Source organism: Onychostoma macrolepis, chromosome 19, assembly GCF_012432095.1.
Source record: "Onychostoma macrolepis isolate SWU-2019 chromosome 19, ASM1243209v1, whole genome shotgun sequence".
NCBI lineage: Eukaryota > Metazoa > Chordata > Actinopteri > Cypriniformes > Cyprinidae > Onychostoma > Onychostoma macrolepis.
This window is the reverse complement of record NC_081173.1, coordinates 26,358,413-26,378,502: the sequence shown is the minus strand read 5'-3', so window position 1 is coordinate 26,378,502 and position 20,090 is coordinate 26,358,413. Positions and strand designations below refer to the sequence as shown.

Genomic DNA, 20,090 nt, shown 5'->3' with positions numbered 1-20,090 from the left:
CACTAGGGGTGTGCGATGCTGCAAATTTTGGTATTGATCCGATATTGAGTAAAAAGATTCCGATACTTGTCATTTAAAAAAAACAACAACATACATTTAAATGACCAACAACAATTAAAAAAATTAACAATACTAATGTTGATGTGACTAATATTATATTCACCTTAAAGCTACATGGATATTATTTGCCTTTCTAAAAGGACTTTGCAGGCAGAGGAGCCCAGAACATGAAAGCAATGTTTCATGTTAAGTATTTTCCTCCCATAGAAAAGAGTTATAAAAATAATTCACGTGGCTTAATAAATTAAGAACGTAATATTAAAATACAAAACTCAGTATACACCTTATTAATGTTGCAAACTAGATATAGGCCTACACGTTAGCATGTGCCCAGAATATGAAAGCAACTTTCAAAGTTTTCACATTATGCATTTTCCTCCCATAGAAAACCATTATAAAGAAAAGTTTAACGTAAGTCGCTTATTGACTGAAGACAGTGTTATGAAAAAGAACTAGGACTATTAAACCATAACTCGTTTAGTATTGAAAGGATTTTCGTATGTTATGTAGGCCACGTACTGTATTTTCTCTTAGTTTTATACATACTGTAAAATTTGTTTGTTATTATTGCAATAAAAACTGTGATATGAAAAGACCAAATTCGGTATAGTTTATAAAAATATATAGCCCTACTATGTATGTACAGGTAAGCAGATGAACCCAGAACATGAATGCAACACGCTGAATTTCATTTTCTCTCATTGCAATATAAAAACATTTAATATGGTGCAATGGAGGAAGACAGTGCTAAAGACCAAATAAATAAATATACTAAATTCGGTATACAGTTTGTTAATAGAATATAATATGTGGCAAGCAGCTGAGCCTAGAATATATATGCAAACATGCTAAATTACATGTTAAGCATTTTACTTCCGTAGAAAACCGTTATAATGAAATCATTTAAAGTGGCTAAATGCATTAAGAAATAATATTAAAAGGCCAAACTCGGTATACGCCTTACAGTGATACTGCATAAAAAGGACAAACTCGGTATGCAATTATATACAATATGCACTATGTGAAGGATTTCCTTCCTCCCCTTTTCATTTCTTCTGTAGCTCGGAGTTCTACCGTTCCATCTCGCGCTGTATCCGCTTGCGCTTGAGCCGCTGGGTCACGTGATGGCATGACAACCAATGTGAAAAGAGGGGAATATACTCACAACCGGCGCAACGTCATAGAATGTCTCTGAACAGGTTCACGCCCACTTTTAGGGGAAAACAAACGGCCATACAGCATCGGATCGAGGAAGTGGACTAACCTTACAACATGCCAAAGAGTTGTTGTGTGGTCGGGTGCACCAATAATGTTTGTAAAACCCCAAATTTAGCCCAGGCTACCTGCCATCATCATCCATATCTTGCTGTTATGGAAATATTATGAATTACGGATGATGCTATGGAAAGCTAAGCCAGGCTAGTTGTATGGCTGGACAGAAAAGTGCACTCAGTACTCTAAATATAAGGACATAATATATACATTTAAAGATGTTTACTTTCAAACGAAGTAAAATCATTCACTGGTTTACCTGGTGATTAGATTAGGTACGAGTAAATGTCCGGCAAGACATCTCTGGCCACTGGGTGGGGTTGTTACACCAATTTGACGCTGGGATAATGAGTTTTTAAATTGACAAAATTAAGTTTGTGGATGTATCTTTCACGCTCTATGGCAGGCAGGGTGGACATATAATTACTTGACATGATTAATCCTAGTGATTACTTAAGTTATTCACGTCTGTCGGCTGTGTACAGACGTTGCTTTTTGCCACTATTTTGTATTGAAGCCTATGGGAAGTCTAGTTTGTTTTCCCCCAAAAAGGGGCGGTAACGAAATTGACAGTTAAGTTCCCGGATGTGCCAGTAGTGCGTATTGACGAGCGCTGTTAGCCCGCTGAGGCAGAGCAGATTGCAAATGTTACTTTTTTTGTCATCTTAAAAAGAGCGCTGCGTAATGGAGGACAGCAGATCAGTACAATAATTTCAAATATTGGGGGGGACATTTGGCAATTTCTAATTATTGGGGGAGACGTGTCCCCCTCAATGTCTATGGTGGTTATGGCCCTGTTTTATAGTATAGTGAATAATGCTAGTAGAAGCTTTTCAGCTTGATTACCATTTGTACAACTACGGTTTTACAAAAAAATTAGTAAAGAAGTAATTCTAATTTGAACACAGTTTTCCATAGAACACTGAATGCACTCTGTTTTTCAGGATACAATGGAGGACAATAGGCTACTACATTTAAACAGTCTGAGTAGGCTATACAACTTCTGGTCAATGTCAACAACTGCAGGATTATTCTACTCAGCTGTTTTCAACAATAATAATACATATTTAATATTAAACATTATTTAAAAGTATTACATACTTATCCCGTGTCTGACAGGCTAGGGACTTATCTTATGATGTTTGTTTATATGGCACATGGAGACTTTCACACCCCCAAAAAAACCTGTTTATGAAGACCTACACAACTTGCCAAACTGCTCTCAGGTTGCCCGCACAAGTAGGAATTTATGGAATGTTCAATAAACACACAATAAAATAGTGATTGTGAGAATTCTGTTTAAACTGTTGGACTTCTAAAAACACAAATATTGAAAAAGTTGAAAAACAAATGTATTAAAGTGTGTCATCTGAATTGGTTCAAAGTTTACAAATTCCTCCCAAAAATTAAAACTGCAGATTGTTCTTAACATTTACATAGAATATATAAAACACAAGCCACAACCATCCCAAATAATTCTGCACAATTCTCATGAACATAATTAAAACAGATCTGCAGGTTTATGAAGATCCATCAGGACATGCATGATTTACAGTGATGAATACTTTGTTCAACAGGTTATAATGAACCAAAGCGAACACTCAAAATCTTCTATGGTGTCTTTATACAGTCTATGGTGCAGATGCATTTTTGCACATGGAGCATATCACTGCCGTTTCACTGGTTGCAACCGAAAAAATAGCTTCAGGGTGTTTAGTTGAAATAGCTTTGAGCCTGCATGCTACATTAATTTATTTCCTTTTGTCAGTTTTTCAAATGTTAGTTTGCATCATATTTCATTTTCACATTTTTATTCCTTTTCTGCACTTTTAAATTCAAGTCCATGCACAACATATTGATCAGCAGATTTGCTCTTGAGGCAGCGAGATACAATTAAAGGGACAGTTCACCCAAAAACATTTTCTCACCCTCAAGTTGTTCCAAAACTGTATGATTTTTTTTACTTCTGTTGAACATAGAGGATATTTTGAGGAATGTTGGTAACCATATAGTTTCTGGTCCCCACTGACTTGCATAGTATTTTTCCCCCCCCTAACAGTTTATGGTAGCCATTGACTTCTATAGTAAGAAAAAAATAGAAACTATTTGGTTACCAACATTCTTCAAAATATCTTTTGTGTTGAACGGAAGAAATAAATTCTTACAAGTTTGAAACAAGTTTGAGTAAATAATGACAGATTTTACGTTTTTGGAGAACTGTCCCTTTAAATGTATTCATAGACACACAGTAGAAAAAAGGAAGCAAATGTATTGTCCGAGTAAGATGATGGGATGTTTCTTTCATGAAAAAACAAACAAACACAATTTTAATACAAATACAAAGCAAGTGCGCAAAAGGACAGTATTTGTGACCAAACATTCAATCGTTACCTAGCAGCAGCACTTGTGCTAGGTATAAGAGTGAGGTAAGTGCTTTCATAATGATGCAGACCTTGTGGGATCTCCAAAAGCCCTGCACGTCAAATTTCAATACCTCGTTATCTCCCTCTGAACACCTGAATTTTGTTTTCCAAGTACAGCTGCATCATGGTGTCGAATTCAAAGCTGCCACTATGAGCGCCAGTACGAACCTTATTTGAGGTTTTCTCGAAGTAGTGGTACCAGTTTCCATATTGGTCTGCACCAAACCCAAACGTAGAAACCTGGCAGAAGAGAAGGCAAAAATGTCTATACAATAATATGTAAACAAAAACAAGAATGGAAGGGAACAGGATTTACTTGATCACAGACGTGCAGGGCAAATATAATAGCAAGGAAACCAGTGGATGGGTATTTGCCACGTTTCAGCAACCAAATCTCATGGACATACTTAATGAAAGCTGGATGTAGAATCATCACCTACAAGAATGACACAAATAATGAAAATTATGTACAATGACAATAGGATGTTTTTGGATCATAACACTGTCATTTCAGCCATTTTTATATCTAATTATACATCTAATCTACATCTAATTATAGTTCTTTTTTATATAAAGTGATTTCACCAATACTATAGCATTTCTACAATCTTTTAAAATTAAAAACATTTTTAATGTTTAATATTTGAAACATATATAAATTAATTTAAACATCTTACCTTTAGAGATTTAATATGTGCCATCCAAACTTACTATTTATGAGGATTTTTATGTTTTAGAACAATCTTTAAAAAAATATATATATACATATATATTTTAAGAAATTATTTTGGGAACACACCTAATTCTTAACTTCATTCGTAAATAGGAATTGTCCTTTCTCCTGTTTAACATTAAACATGACATCTGTAAGAACGTGAGTAACCAAACAATAACTGGTCTCCACCGACATCAATAGCATGGGGGAAAAATGCTATGAAAGTTAATGGGGACAAGAAACTTGATAAAATAAAAAAATCATAAAGGTTTGAAACAACTTGAGGGTGAGTAAATGACAGAATTAGATTTTTTTTGGTAGAAATCTTTTAAGATAGAAAATAAAAATAAAACAGCAGTTAAGAAAATTTTGATTCTGAAGGGCCGTTTACACAGTATGCAGTTTTGCTTAGAACAAGAGACATGAGCAGTAGAAGCTGAACTTATTTTACCTTGCCGCATTTTTAGAATTCCATGTCGTGCATGAGATGCCGCAAAAGCCGTGAGGTGTGAGCGCAATGGTTATGCAATCTTAATGTTGTAGAATATTCTTTTAAACACAGCTCAGAATTTTGTGTCGTGAAAGGCAGGGGATTATTGTGACTTGTGGCACAAACTTATCAAGATTTTTATTATGCTAAATATTTACTGATTGTCAGGTCTAAGTTCATTTTCATGCTCCATTTTAAACACAAAATGAAAACTTTTTTCCCCACTGAATACAAATTATTTGTATCTGAATCAACCAGATCAAACTAACTATTCTTGGTTTTATGATAACCCATTGCACTCAGTAAGACTGAGGTATTTGTTTGTCCCGAGTCTGATAAAACCTAATATTTTAGTCAAAATTACAATATATATTAGTAACAAGGTTCACTGTTTTATGGTGTAAAGAAGTTGACTTTACAATCCTTGTGTTCATAATAAACTAATTTTATTCTTTGATGAATATAGTTTTAAAAAAATGCATTGTGTTGTGCAAGACTTCCTTGCATGGCCTCCTTTATATCTACATGACAAAAGGACAGTTCAGTTTCTACAGGGAACTTTTCAACTGACAAGGACATGCGGGTTTTTGCATGTACAATAGATGTGTCACATGAATGACACTGGTAATCTGAACCCTTTATGTGCTCATGGTGAAAAATGTCAAATTTTCACTCACCTTATGTCTGTTGGCCTTTACACTCGGACTTACTTTTTTGTATGTGCTGTTAAAAGACAAGAAAAGAGCAAAATAAAGACATACAGGGAATAATAAGGCTCCACGATTAAAATATGACCCCCTAAAAGGGAATAATTTGTTGGTCATCTTTTGTGGTCCTGGAACAACATATCAAAATAAGCATAGTTAACTTTATCCCCAACCCTAATCCTAAATGTTTAATTCTACACCAATACCAGCATAACAATAGCAAAAGTAATAGTAAGTAATAAAAATAGTTTTCAAACAAAGTCCGCAACCTGGCATTTTTCAGATCAAGGTGGTGTATAATACCTGGAGAAACCCTTCTTTTAGCATTTTGGGGTTTCTTGCAGCCAAGACAATGCCAAAGAGATGAATAGGAATGCTAGAGATGAACTGTAGACCTCATTTATCCCAGTTAACAGTTAATCCTTCGCCAAATGCACTTCACTGGTTGAGTCAATGTTGCTTTGTCCAGTCCAGCTGGTTTATTCTAACAAATCAGTATCCCTTTGAGCTGCTAGTGGTGCATAGTTAAACACACTATTTTTAACTACTGCTAAAAGGGAACTGGAAAACATGGGATTTATTAAGTGTCAATTGAGTCCCAACCCAAATCCTAAATATGACTGGTTGACAGGAATGTTGTTCCAGGATCAACACGGCTGTACTTCATCTTTGGGGCATCAACACAAGTGAAACTCAACTACAAATTAAAAATAAAAGTTTCAAAAGGGGATTGTTGGGTTCCCAAAAAAAACTTTCAGTGAATAACTCTTGAAACAGTTGTGTTAGTTTGAAGAATATTAAAACATATATATATTTTTTTTCTATGAAGAAACATTTGGAAAGGTTCCATGTACAGGTTCTTAATGGAACCATCAATGCCAATAAAGAACCTTTATTTTTAAGAATGTAGATCAATCGTTTGAGATTGAGAAACGTGGCTCAGTCATCCATTCTCACCTTGTGATGTTCTTAGTCATAAAGGCACTGATGAGCCACTCCATATCCAGAATCTTGAAAGGGGAAAGCACCAGGTAGGTGGAGTTGTCCACATCTGTAGCACTCTCAGGATAGATAAACCGGTGAGTGGTCTTAGAACCCACATCGTTCTCATAACCTTTTGTTGGGCCCATATTTATCCTAGCTTAACAAAGCATGACTAGGTCAAGATCAGAATATACATATATGCTGAACATAAAATTACTATACTTTCAACCAAATGTTAATGGTGCTTTTTTAGCATATCAAGAGAACCTTTGCTGGGCAAAGAATGATGGCAGACTGCAACATCTTGACAACATCTGTAAGCCTCTGACTAAACCAGTCTTCTAAGTGACATGATTAAATGCTATCATATCTTGGAAATCAAGAGGCAAAGATTTTCACAAAAAATCTGATAAATTTTTGTATCTCATTTGTTACCTAATGACAAAGTCATGAAGATCTATGAAATGTCCATAACGGGATCCTTTAAGGTTCCCTGAGTTTCCGATCACAGCACAAGTCCTGCAGTGCTTTGGACTAGCATCTGAGTATTGCATTTTATCTGGAAATAGAGAAAACAACTTCTCCACCACTGCGGTGTAGTTGTCTTCATTCTTATTTTTCTGAAGACCCTGGAATGTCATATAAAAGAGACTCCATTGAAGAGGTTTTGGTATGTTGAGGTTCACAGAAAACAAATTATATTTGTTGCATTTAAATTCTGTTCCAAAATCTACTGAACTGAACTGCACAGGAACATCAACTTAGAAATTGATTTCAATAGAACCATCTGTAAACATGTTGGCAAGCTACTGACATGATTTTCAAAAATAACAATGCATAGCACACACATATGCTGGGTAAAAATGATCAGCTATTAAAAAGTTAATATATCAGCTATTGAAACCATCTTAGATGGAATTCTTTCACTGAGCTCATCATAATGCATTCTGGGATTGCCTTCTTCATGAAGAATACATCCAATGTGAGAATGTGAGCAAAAGGGTATCAGGAACACACCTGTGATGTCTTAAAATGCTGCCTACATAGCATCTCAATAGTTTTTGGAAAAGAATCATTATACAGATCAATACCTTCCAATACTTGTAGATATCTTCACTGAGGACGTGATTTTCCCAGGTAAGCAGTGGTTGAATAGAGAGATCATAGAGTTCATTGAACCAAAAACTGTGGGTCTGCTGCCTGACGCAGTCTTTACATGCACACATGCCTTCGGAGACCTCATCCACAGGGGTTTGGAACACCAGGAGCATGCAGAATATAATCACACATATGACAGCTGTCATATAGGAACCCCAATAATGCGGCGGCACGTGATTCAGAATGCGGCGGCACGACTGGTCTTCAAGGAACCCAAAAGAGCCCATGTTACACCTCTCTTTATCTCATTGCATTGGCTACCAATCGCAGCTCGCATCAAGTTCAAGACACTGATGCTTGCTTATAGAACAACCACAGGCTCAGCACCCGCCTACATGCACTCACTATTAAGAATCTACATCCCCTCCAGAAGTCTGAGATCTGCTAGTGAGCGACGCCTCGTGGTACCATCACAAAGAGGCTCAAAATCACTCTCCAGAACATTCTCGGTCACCATTCCTGGCTGGTGGAATGATCTTCCCACCCATATTCGGAGTGCTGGATCCCTGTCAATCTTCAAGCAACAGCTGAAAACTCATCTCTTTCGACACTACTTGACTTCACCCTACACATAAAAAAAAAACAACAACAAAAAAAAACTCTTTCTCCTTATTTATTCCTTCCCTTGCTAGCTTGTACTTATTTAAACAATGCCCGAGACTTGGTGTTACAAGCACTTCATTTGTCGGATTGCCTCTTCAAGATGAATCGCTTTATGTATTCCCCAAATTGTAAGTCACTTTGGATAAAAGCGTCTGCAAAATGACTAAATGTAAATGTAAATGTAAATGTATAACGCATCAACAGCCAAATCTTTGCTCCTCTACTCTCCTGCAGAAAAAAAAAGGTATGAAGTTCTGGGCAGGTAGAAAGTTAAAGCCCAACAAGGCATAAAACAGTAGCAATCATCATCAGTATTCAGTGTTGGGTAAGTTACTTTCAAAAAGTAATTAATTACTATTACTAATTACATCATCAATATTGTTTTTAAATTACTTTACTAATTACTCTGTCTGAAAAGTAACTTAGTTACTCAATAAGTAACTTAATTATTTAAATAGCTAATTAGGCTACATCTTAAAATCCCTATAAACCTTAAAAGAAATTAAACTCTTTATTCTTTCAATTTGAGTCAAACATAGAATAGTTTAAGCTTTTAGCTTTAACACAACAAATCCGTACAGGTTTATGTAAAAATAACACGTTATGTAGGTAAGAATAAATTACATAAATGATCTTCTCTGCTGAATAAAGCCGTGTCAGATCGCGCTGGTCTTTAGAGGTATAAATTCCTCATAGCAGGACTTCTTTCAAAAACGATGAAAATTAGACGAATCTTGATTTGTTTTTTTTAAATCTATTTTTTTTTTTGTATCTAGATGAGGGTGTTTGCACGCAGGTGACTGCATATAATGAGCTCAGATACGGGAAAGACTGTACCTCGCTTTAGTTTCATAAGGATTACATAATCAGGAATATATTATTATATTCCCAACAATTAAACAGTTGCCCACAGAAAAAAAACAGGGGGTGCTGCAGCTTCCACTTCCTGCGCCTCTGTATGTAATGCAAGTACTTTATAAGTGACTGTAATTAAATTACCTAAAAATTAACAGTAATCCCTTACTTTACTTTTTCAGTGGATAAGTAATTTATTTACAGTAACGCGTTACACCCAACACTGTCAGTATCCCCCTAGGCCAGATGAACCCTCTAATCAACATTCTTGCATTTGTACAAAATACAGGTGTCACTTCTGAATTCAAGATGTGTGACATGTATTCACTTGTGGAATGTGGTTGTCACTCATTTAAGTAGATGAGCTCAACAGACTGGTTTTTACAATATAGGCTAATATGTTGTTTAAATGAGCAGGCACATGCATGTCTTTATCTCATATTCTTGAGTCAAAAGTTTTAGTTGGTTACAGCTTGTTTAATAGACAATAATTAGCTTTTAATAGAACTTACAAAACTATCTTAAATTGTGAGCTATAGAACTTACAAACTATCTTAAATTGTGAGCTACTTATGGCGAATTCAGTTAAGTTGGGACACTTTTGCCACAAAAAATTATTACAAAAAAGTAGCTAACTGCACATTAAGTAGGCGTTTATGTATATTTGCTAATGTGTAAGCCAAATTGAGTAAAGTACAGAATGAGCAGTCGGTTTTGCAGTGCTGATACTGGCAAAGTTAATCAGATATACAGGTGCTGGTCATATAATTAGAATATCATCAAGAAGTTTATTTATTTCACTAATTCCATTCAAAAAATGAAACTTGTATATTATATTCATTCATTACACACAGACTGATATATTTCAAATGTTTATTTCTTTTCATTTTGATGATTAGAGCTTACAGCTCATGAAAGTCAAAAATCAGTATCTCAAAATATTAGAATATTACTTAAGACCAATACAAAGAAAGGATTTTTAGAAATCTTGGCCAACTGAAAAGTATGAAAATTAAAAGTATGAGCATGTACAGCACTCAATACTTAGTTGGGGATCCTTTTGCTTGAATTACTGCAGCAATGCGGCGTGGCATGGAGTCGATCAGTCTGTGGCACTGCTCAGGTGTTATGAGAGCCCAGGTTGCTCTGATAGTGGCCTTCAGCTCATCTGCATTGTTGGGTCTGGTGTCTCTCATCTTCCTCTTCACAATACTCCATAGATTCTCTATGGGGTTCAGGTCAGGCGAGTTTGCTGGCCAATCAAGCACAGTAACACTATGGTCATTGAACCCAAAATTGGTGCTCTGCATTTAACCCATCCAAGTGCACACACACAGCAGTGAGTAGTGAACAAATGCACACTCACACACAGTGAACACACACCCGGAGCAGCAATTAGGGGTTCGGTGCCTTGCTCAAGGGCACCTTAGTCATGGTATCGAAGGTGGAGAGAGTGCTGTTCACTCTCTAACCATTAGGCCACAACTACCCCTGACTTGTTTGGTCTAGCGTTAATTTAACAATACAAGTTTGTTCTATCATTGCTGGGATAAAAACACATGGATAAGATCAAGTTTAATCTGGCTCCACTCGACTTTGAATCGGATCAAACCAATCCGTAGCCGCAGTAGGCCTACACAGCGTTTAACATCTGATTCTGATTGGTCAATCGCGACGTTCGATGGTCAGATACAGGTGCTGGTCATATAATTAGAATATCATCAAAAAGTTGATTTATTTCACTAATTCCATTCAAAAAGTGAAACTTGTATATTATATTCATTCATTACACACAGACTGATATATTTCAAATGTTTATTTCTTTTAATTTGGATGATTAGAGCTTACAGCTCATGAAAGTCAAAAATCAGTATCTCAAAATATTAGAATATTTACATTTGAGTTTGAATAAATGACCATCCCTTCAGTATAAATTCTGGGTATCTCTTGTTCTTTGAAACCACAATAATGGGGAAGACTGCTGACTTGGCAATGATCCAGAAGAGGAACATTGACACCCTCCACAAAGAGGGTAAGTCACAGAAGGTCATAACTGAAATTGTGGCTGTTTACAGAGTGCTGTATCAAAGCATATTAAATGCAAAGTTGACTGGAAGGAAGAATTTGGGTAGGAAAAGGTGCACAAGCAACAGGGATGACCGCAAGCTTGAGAATACAGTCAAGCAAAGCCGATTCAAACACTTGGGAGAGCTTCACAAGGAGAGAACTGAAGCTGGAGTCAGTGCATCAAGAGTCACCACGCTCAGACGTCTTCAGGAAAAGGGCTACCAAGCCACTTCTGAACCAGAGACAACGTCAGAAGCATCTTAACTGGGCTGTGTAGAAAAAGAACTGGACTGTTGCTCAGTGGTCCAAAGTCCTCTTTTCAGATGAAAGTAAATTTTACATTTCAATTGGAAATCAAGGTCCCAGAGTCTGAAGGTAGAGTGGAGAGGCACAGAATCCATGTTTCTTGAAGTCCAGTGTGAAGTTTCCACAGTCAGTGAAGATTTGGGCTGCCATGTCATCTGCTGGTGTTGGTCCACTGTGTTTTCTGATGTCCACAGTCAACGCAGCCATCTACCAGGAAATTTTAGAGCACTTCATGCTTCCTTCTGTTGACAAGCTTTAAGGAGATGCTGATTTCATTTTCCAGCAGGACTTGGCACCTGCCCACACTGCCAAAGGTACCAAAAGCTAGCCCCAGTTTCATAGAATGGAGAATTTGAATAATTGGATGAATAATCCGTTAATCAAATTGTTGCTTGCTGTTATTTAAATAAAAAAAATAAATAAATTTAAATCCACGCACGGATTCACTGGTTCAACACTTTAAATATGCCGACGCGATAATTTATCGTCATCATTATTGTTCAGAAATGGGTAGGTTTAGGGTAGGGGTGGGGTCAGGTACTCCAGTGAAAGTATAACTGCATCGGAGTCACTCTTTTTACGTGGTCCGATGCAGCGCTGGTGTTGAACCAGTGAATCCGTGCATGGACCACGTCTGATGCCTTCTGTGAGCCCATCACGGAATTTTCGGCGATTCTGTGATGCCTCCACAGATTCGGAGGTTAATTAAGTCCGTGAACATTACACGGAATTCTGTGAGATCAGGATCTGCCCTAAATAGTAATAAAAATTACTAATATCACATAGAATTTAGCATGGACAGTGTGCACATACAATAACGGGCACACTACTACCTCCCACATAAACTTCAAAGTGCTGGAGAGCTAGCACCAACGCCAGAGCTTCTTTCAATTTGACCTATCGGTAAGCCCCGCCCCCCTTAGTTCCTGTTGCTCCCTCGGACAAACAAACGGAGTTGCTCACTGTCTTTCAATGACAGCTGCAGTGTGAAAACCTTGTCCCACGATGTTTTTGCACAATTTTGGACACAAAAGGCCACCAAATGGGAATTAAATATTTCATGGAGGGATTTATAAAATATTTAAAAATAAATACGGTGGGTAACTCGAAGCGAGGGTTTACAGATCACAATCAATGTAAACGGGAGAAGTCTCATATTACGGTCGGTCATCACGGTCGCGGATCAACACTGTTCATGTATCGCAGGGAACGATTAAATTAATGTACATTTAATCAGTTTAATATGGAGAGGCACTGAAGTGTAGACCTCCGTTTATGTGTTTTTGACCTACACTGTACAAGACGCGAGAACAGTCCACTATTTAGGTTTGTACGTACATTAGCATGGATTCACTAACTTTAACGTTAGCTAGTTTTAGCCAGAGATACCTTGCTAAAGCACAAGATAACATTAATGTTCTGCTTGAGCAGATGAAAATTGTAACTTAATGAGTGTATGACAACCAGAAAATGAACGTTTTTGTCTTCATTTGTATTGGAGTGAATACTTATTTTGCTCTGTTTTGTTTGGATTCAGGAAATGTAATAAAATAAATTATATCGTCCATCCTCTCAGGATACCTGGAATTAGTGTTACAAGTACCTCAGGCACATCGTTTTTCCACTTTGAAGCATAAACCCCATAAAACCGAGGCGAGCTTCGGATCTTCCAATGTTTCTCTATGGCGCTGAAACCTAAAGATGTCCGAGTTCCGCTCCCCGTGCAGCTGATACTCGACTGCCATTGGCTAGTCTGCGTTCGAGGGGAGGGGCTTACCGATAGGTTTTGGAAAAATAACACACGGGATGATCAATAGCCATATTGTCCTCTTGTAGCCAAGGTTATTTTCGTAAACGAAAACTGAAACTAAGACTAAAACTATTGGTCAAAAAACATTTTCGTAAACTGAAATAAAATTTAAATTTCTAAATAAATGAAAAACTAAAACTAAACGAAACTAACAACAGCAACTGAAAAACTAACGAAAATAAAATAATAATTAGCAAAAATAAATAATCGTTTTCGTTATTTAATAAGCTCTCAAAATCGGACCTGTGGTGGTTTGGGGAAATAGATGGCGCTTCATGCACGTGAGATGCGTCCTAAGCGGCTATTTCACAGAGAATGCGTTTTTGCATTTAAAAAACAAGACGCGGGCTATGAAATAGGAAATAACTATAAAATATGAAATGGGAAATAATAATAATGCACACTTTTCAGCGCACGAACGTTTAAAAGCGTGCTTGACGTGAGAGAACAACATGAGAACATGTGAGTTAACAGACACAGAATTAAAAGTTTTGGATGAGCTGACTTTAGCGAATAGTCATTTTGTCACGCTTTGCGATTACTATGGTAACGTCTGCCTCTAGTCCATGACACGAGCACCGCCTTGACTGTATAAAACGCATCCGAAATGAAAGAAAGCGATAGCCGCGCTGTGTTTTTGTGTAAAAGGGGCTTTAGAAGAACTGGGATTGATTGCGTTGCTCATCTGAAGCGCGTGCGCGCTGGAGCGGCTTGTCAAAGTAAAGTGCAAACACCATTTAAATCACCATATCCAGGTCCGTAGCCAGCCTATTGAAAGGGGGGGTTCTTTTTTTCAAAAAGTGGACCTTTTTGCAGTTTTTCCTCCTCCTTTTGTATTTAATTATGAGGTTCAAATACTTCATTTTGGTGACCTTTTATGCACTAATTTGTGCTGGATTAGCTTGTCTGCTGGTATCTTAACGAGCACGCTTTTTGATGCACCTAAAATATTTACTGCATTGTTGTCAAATTGCTTCCTCATGTAACACCTTTGTCAGTTCATACACAGTTCATAAGTTTAAAGACCACACTAACAACAGAATAGATTTAATGAACTTTACTGAAATATTAATAATAATTCTTCTCATCATCATTTCTTGACTCTCTGTCAATGCCTCTTTGCTTGTTGCTGTATTTGTCTTGACACTTATGGATTTAGTACACTGGTCAGTTCCAATCTTGGGTGCAATTTGGAGAATATGTTCACAGCTTCATCCAGGATCATTAACGCTACAGACATAACACTCTCACAGGGTTTATCACTTCATTTGTACTGACACTTCACACAATTGCTAGCAATGTGGTAAATCATGGTAAATCACGCTAGAAACATGGTAAATCATAGTAAATAATACTACAGACCTGCAAACTCAAAAGTGCTGAAAAAGGTGACATGTTTACGAAGTAATTTGTTGTAGGGGTGTCTGGGGCATTGTCCCCCATGAGACTATGTTTATGAGTTTAACCAAATGAAGCATTTTGGTGCATTCTGAACAAGAAACATTTTGCTTCCATACATTTATTTAAAAAAAAAAAAAAAAAAAACGACTTAAATTCTGGACCTTTGGCAGTGAGGGGGGTTCGTTCGTTCGTTCGTTGGTAGGTTTAGGGGTGGGGATGGGTGGGTTTATGGATCAGGGGGTGGAGACGGGTAGGTTTAGGTCTATGTAAGGTGGGAGGAGTTGGATCTAGATCCAACTCCACCCCCTGGATCTTGTGTTCTGCAGTGAGGACCATCTCGCCTGATCTAATAACTCTGAAAACCTTGATTAGCTTGTTGTTTGTAAACTATTGGCATATTAAACAAGATTACATCTTTAATATGGAATATGAACATGAATATGAATTAATAAATTGTATACATAAAACTAAAATATGAAACTTATTTGTTGAATTAAAAATAATTATTTTATTTTCATTATTAAGAGGTTTGTACGAGTTAACTGTAAACTGCAAACATTCAACTTTGCTAAAATTAAATGTTTTGGTTCGGTCTACACTGGAAAAGTGTTCCATTAACTCTGTTAAACTATAATTACTAAAACTAAAACTGAAACTAAAATATATAAAAACTAAATAGAAATGTGTTCACAAAATAAAAACTAAACTAAAACTAACAAAACCATTAATGAAACTAACTAAAACTAAACTGAAATTATAGGAAATTTGAAAACGATATAAAAATAAAAACTAATTTAAAAATTCAAAACTATAATATCCTTGCTTGTAGCAATACAGCTCCTGCTCCAACTGAACTCGCACCCACATGCAATTTGAAAGGGCAATTAAAGTCTGGAGCTTTGAGAATGGGGGCATGACACAGAAGATCTTTAGCGGACAAAAAAGCATGCTCACACTCAGTAGACCATATAAATTTCCTTTTATCACTGAGTAAATCAGTCAGTGGGGTTACAACACTAGAGAAATTTTGACAGAAATTTCTGTAATACCCACACATTCCAAGAAAATGTCTCAACTCTCGTTTGTTAGAAGGAGCCGAATAATCCATTATCGCAGAAACCTTTGCTTCTATAGGTCTTACACTTCCATGACCCACTTTCTTTCCCAAATAGGTTACCTCCGCTTTCGCAAATTCACATTTTGCGAAGTTTACAGTCAGTGAAGCGTCGGACATTCGGGTAAATAATAACTCAAGGTTGGTCAAATGCTCAGTCCAACTGTCTGAATACAGTACCACATCATCTATATATGCATCACACTTCGGTACGTCAGATAGAACCTTCTGCATAAGTCTTTGAAACGTTGCGGGTGCGTTTCGCATCCCAAATGCAAGTACAGTATATTGAAGAAAGTTATCAGGCGTGACAAAGGTGGAGATTTCTGAAGCTCGTGGCGTGAGAGGAACCTGCCAGTACCCTTTTAACAGATCAATCTTTGTCACATATTTTGCCGCACCCACCCGATCAATACGATCCTCGATACGAGACAGAGGGAAGGAGTCAGGTTTGGAAAGACCATTAACATTCTGATAGTCCGTACAAAAACGATATGTGGAGTCTGATTTGGGAACTAGCAAACATGGAGAGCTCCATGGACTCCATGTACAGCTAATCCATGTTTTAACAGATATTCTATCTCGGCCTTCATAATCTCATGCTTTTTCGGATTCACCCTATAAGGCTGCTGCTTCACAGGGGATACACTTCCCACCTCAATATCATGACATAATACAGACGTTCTGCTAGGTACATCAGAAAACAGAGAGGGAAAAGACTGGATCAAATTATACACATCCTCATACTGTTTTTCAGATAGATGTACAAGATAACTGCGTAAAGCACCCAAAATGCTAGAATTATTAAAATGAGGGGTGGACATTTGAGCTTCACCATCATTTTTTTTCAGCACAAGAGGTAGTTGCAGTGACTACAGGAAAGACTAATGGAGCGTCTATAGATGGAACAATTTTACAATTTTCAACTCTCTCTCCACGTAAGTCTTCAGCATGTTCACATGACAAACTCTAGTCTTACGTCGACGATCAGGGGTTTGAATAATGTAATCAGTCTCACTGAGCTTTTGCTCAATGACATATGGCCCTGAAAACTTTGCTTGTAAAGGAGCACCAGGTACAGGCAAAAGCACAAGAACAGAATCACCAACCTGCAAATTCCTTTTCACACTCTTTTTTATCAAACTGCTGCTTCATTTCCCCCTGAGCGACAGATAGATGAGCCTTAGCTACTTCACACACTTTATGAAGTCTCTCTCTGAAAGAACTCACATAATCCAAGAGAGATACAGAGGATAGATTTTTCGTCAACAAATGTTCATACAGCAGTTTTAATGGACCCCTAACGGTGTGCCCGAACACCAATTCCGTGGGACTAAATCCCAGGGACTCCTGAACTGCTTCTCTGGCCACAAACAACATTAAAGGCAACCCCTCCACCCAGTCCTTTCCTGTCTGCAAGCAGTATGCACGAATCATAGTTTTAAGGGTTTGATGGAATCTTTCCAGGGCTCCCTGTGATTCCGGATGGTAAGGACTAGAAACTCGATGCTCAATTCCTAATTCCTTCAAAACTTGCACAAAAGTCTTAGAAGTAAAATTAGTTCCTTGATCGCTCTGTATTACTCGCGGTAGACCAAATGTGGTAAAAAACTTAACCAAATCCCTTACCACTGTCTGTGCTTTCAACGAACGCAAAGGAATGGCTTCTGGGAATCTAGTGGCTGCACACATAATTGTTAACACATACTGGTGCCCCGATTTAGACTTGGGCAGCGGACCCACACAATCAACTATGAGTTGCTCGAACGGCTCTTCTATTACCAGTATGGGATAAAAAGGGGCAGCAGGCACCTTCTGATTAGGCTTTCCGATGCGCAGACACACAATGCAAGAGCGAAAAAAAATTGGCAACAGATAAACGAAGAGCCAAAAGAAGTATTTAGAAATGAGGCGAAAAGTTTTTGTCACTCCTAAATGACCTGACATAAGATTCTCTTGTGCCAACTTTAACACTGGGATATGATAGCTAGCAGGCAACACAATTTGAAACGTCTTGTACAAACCTTGTTCATCATAACGCGGTTTCCATTTTCACATTAACACGTCATTCTCCCAAAAATAACCTACTTTAGCATCTGCTGTATCTTTCACGGAGACCACTGCCTCAACACATTCTGCTAAGGAAACATCTGATTTTTGCTCAGCCACCAACTTCTCCTTGCCAACACTAAAGGAGCTTCCAGAATTAATGCCGTCTCTGTCACTTTACATGTCTCACATGACTTGGACTCTTCAACCTTAGATTCAGCATTTAAAAATGACTCAGAAAGATTAACAACTTCTTGAAACCTTTGACTTTGAGCCTGTGTCACAGCACATGCTGGAAAAACAGAAGGGAAATAAACCCCCTAAACCTGGCTGTTCCTCAATCACAGGTTTATGCATCACTACTGGACTAGAAAAAACTTTGCCACCTGCAAGGTCATTTCCTAGAATAATATCTACTCCAGCAACAGGCAACTGTTTGCGAACACCTAACTTAACAGTGCCAGAGATAAGATCCGATTTTAATTTCACTTCATGCAAAGGCACCTGTACTCAGCCCATTTCTATACCCCGTACTAACACATCAGTACCGGTACGGTGTCTTTTCAGAGAAAGGCAATGCACTCTCAAGTATGAATGACTGACAAGATCCTGTATCCCTTAATATCGAAATAGACATTAACTGGGAATTAGAGACGGACACCTGCCCATTTAAAGTGAATGGTTCGTACCCAAAGCCTTCTGCCTCTCGCGATGCTGGAAGAGTCTGTGTAAGCACAACACTTTTGGTTTTAATTGATAAATTCTTTTTATTCCATTCTTTACAATCCGAAATTAAATGTCCAGGGTTTAAACAATAAAAACAAACCCGCCACCTGCTTTTCCATGAACGCAAAAAATTTTGAGAAGGAGACTCCTCCCCTACAAACTTTTCAATGGAAGAACTAACAATAGGCAACTCTTGTGAAAAAAACTTCGCCAGCACAAATTCGTCAGCTAATACTGCGGCCTCTGCAAGTGTAGTTACCTTCTGCTCGTTTAGATGCTGCACAACTTTTTCAGGAACACTCCTTTTAAAATCTTCTAGCAAAACTAATTCACAAAGTTGTTCAAAAGTGTCAGTTTTACTAGACAAACACCACTTCTTAAACAAAGCTCTTTTCTCTCTCCCAAATTCGACATACGTATGAGAACGAAACCTCTGCCGATACGCCTCGGGAACTAATTTGTATGCGCAAAGCACCGTCAATTTTACCACATCATAATCAAGCGAGTCCTCCAAGCTTAAAGCTGAACTGTATTCTTGCGCCTTACCCACAAGACTACACTGAAGTAACAATGCCCACATATCTTTAGGCCAATTAAACTTACCAGCTATTCGCTCAAAGGCTACAAAATAAGCGTCCACTTCAGCTTCGTGGAAAGGATGCACAAGTTTAACATACTTACTGATGTCAAACGCAGAAACAAAAGGCGGCGGAACAGAATTAACTGGTGATGCCATATTGACGGACACAAACTCGCCAGTCCGATGTTAGTCAGAGGATGTAGGTAGACTAATAATTGTCTGCAGCCAACTGCTTGCTTATGACAAAAAGTGTAAAAACACAGCAAAACACCCTCCACTTATACCTATGACACACACACCGCACACACACACACACCGCACACACACACACACACACACACACACTACCACTCCAGCCAGCACTCGTGAAAGAAACACCAGGACTCCACCCCTGCCTTAGGCACTCAGCCCCTGTAACAAGCAGAAATCAGGTTATACTCTTGAACAAACACAGTCACTTTAATCACAGATGGCTTACAATAAGAAGAGTTGTCCATCCACACTGCTGACCCACAGATAGACAGCTACAAAGACTTAAATCAACCAGAATAGCTAATACAAAACAAAAGATAATAATAATAATAATAATATGTTGTTACAACACAAAACTCAGCCAAAGAGCACAAACGTCAGCAAACTCACAACATCAACATGGCAATACAACAATGAAGAACACTTACAAAATAAACTGAAGTAAAAGTACAACAACAAAAGGTAATGGAGCAAAACGAGACCAAAGTCAGATTAAACGCTCACAACAAGCAAACAAT

General features: G+C 37.7%; 1 protein-coding gene across 1 annotated transcript; it reads right to left on the bottom strand.

Annotated features, from left to right (window-relative positions):
• Positions 1 to 3,677: 3,677 nt before the first annotated feature.
• On the bottom strand, positions 3,678 to 8,372 carry LOC131525701 (CMP-N-acetylneuraminate-beta-galactosamide-alpha-2,3-sialyltransferase 1-like). The gene is made up of 6 exons (XM_058753605.1): positions 7,743 to 8,372; positions 7,087 to 7,280; positions 6,625 to 6,804; positions 5,638 to 5,683; positions 4,072 to 4,191; positions 3,678 to 3,995 (listed from the first exon to the last, which is right to left on the bottom strand). Exons 1-6 carry the CDS (start codon positions 8,034 to 8,036, stop codon positions 3,831 to 3,833), a joined length of 999 nt encoding a protein of 332 aa, XP_058609588.1. The 5' UTR covers positions 8,037 to 8,372; the 3' UTR covers positions 3,678 to 3,830.
• Between the last annotated feature and the right edge of the window lie 11,718 nt (positions 8,373 to 20,090).